Source organism: Fukomys damarensis, unplaced genomic scaffold, assembly GCF_012274545.1.
Source record: "Fukomys damarensis isolate Sample0158 unplaced genomic scaffold, DMR_v1.0_HiC HiC_scaffold_27, whole genome shotgun sequence".
NCBI lineage: Eukaryota > Metazoa > Chordata > Mammalia > Rodentia > Bathyergidae > Fukomys > Fukomys damarensis.
The window spans coordinates 5,076,918-5,078,394 of record NW_022900939.1 but is presented as its reverse complement, the minus strand read 5'-3'; the positions used below and the strand labels follow the sequence as shown (position 1 = coordinate 5,078,394).

General features: G+C 57.9%; 1 protein-coding gene across 1 annotated transcript in view; it reads right to left on the bottom strand.

Moving 5' to 3' along the window:
• The window catches only part of LOC104854093 (olfactory receptor 4X2), a 5,120-nt gene extending 4,175 nt beyond the window's left edge, over positions 1-945 (bottom strand). The window contains exon 1 of the mRNA XM_010612391.1: positions 698-945. Coding sequence (XP_010610693.1) covers positions 698-925 — 228 coding nt within the window. The 5' untranslated portion in view covers positions 926-945. The remainder of the gene's footprint in view (positions 1-697) is intronic.
• Between the last annotated feature and the right edge of the window lie 532 nt (positions 946-1,477).

The window sequence follows — 1,477 nt, the reverse complement described above, 5'->3', positions numbered from 1 at the left end:
GGCGCGCTCTGCGAGGCCCCAGCCCGGGGTCGCCGCTCTGCTCCTGTCGCGAGCCGCGACTTCAGGATCCTGCCAGCAGGTCCTAAACCTGAAAGGACGAGGAGAGAGACACAAGAGGCACCTTTCTTCTCAACTTCCTTGCTTGCTTTATTACAGAACCTCTTCCTTTTATACTCTCCAGCTGCATGGGAGTGAGGGCTGCACTGGGAGCGAGAGTACCGCCCACACATTCCAGAGGGAAACAATAACCACTATGGGTTACATCTGCTGCCAGCTGAACTCACCCCGTGGCTATGGGCGAGAGCACGTCCGTGCCAGCAAGGTGACTCAAAGTTCAATCATCGCTAGGCCTGTGTCAAGGCTCACCATAATGGCTCGCCATACGCTCCCTCCGCGTTCAAGGTGGCCCGGATCGCGATCGTCGCGTGCAGAAGAGGCCCGCGGGGACAGAGGCGACTCACAGCGGCGTCCCCGAGGCTTTGCTGCTGGTGGCACATGGGTGGGGGGCGCTGGGGCTCGGCAGCTTTGAGGGGCAGCCAGGAGGGAGCCTGGCCCCAGGGTCTGTGCTCTCGGCCTCCCCAGGCGGGTGGAAGCTCTCGGTGGAAGGAGGACCTCGGGGCTCTGAGAAACGACTCAGAAACCGAGGGAAGTGGAACAAACGAAACTCTGCGGGGTCCACAGGGCAGCGAGGCCTCACCTGCTCACGTGGCTTTAAATGACAGGACGACACTGTCCAGAAGCGTGGGTCCGAGGACAGGGCGCGGGCGTCAGGGACAGAGAGCCCGGGCTCAGGAGGGGATGGATCGGTGGTTTCCTCCCCTGGTCCACGGGGACCCATTGGCAGGGTCTGGATGTCCCACTGCCCACCCGGCAGGGGAGGGAGCCGTGACCAGCGCTGAGCAGGTAGATGTGGGAAGCCAGCCATGGCCCACTGGCTTTTTGAAAGATAACATTTGTTCCTCTTTAAGGACTGCACGTGTTAAACTTGTTTCTGACTCTGCACGAGAGAAACTCGGATAGCCAAAGATCTGTAGGAGTCAGGTACTTCCTGTTAAAGATCTGACGTTAGCTGTAGGAGTCAGGTGTTTCCCGTTGATGTGCCTTTAAAAGGCTGATGCTTGCCGGCAATAAACGCCGCCTTGATCAGACTCTTGGCGTCCTTCCTTTCTCTCTGCCCCATCTCCACCCCGCTGCTCTTTCAGGTTTGAGGCACTGCTGGACAGTGCTCTGCGTCGCCGGCTTGCAACAAATGGCACCCGAACAGGGACCTGAAATTGTAGCGGCGAGCGGTGAGTAATCAGAAGAAGCCTGCTATCAAAAAGGGCTTGGCCGAGTCGAAACAAGGAGGACACCGCTGTCTGAAACGCCCGGCGGGGAAAATCCTCAGAGAAGCAGGTACCAATGGGGCACATAGGATCTAAAATGATAATTAGCACAGCAGCTCAGTCTTTACTCAGAGCCATTACATTTTCTTTCT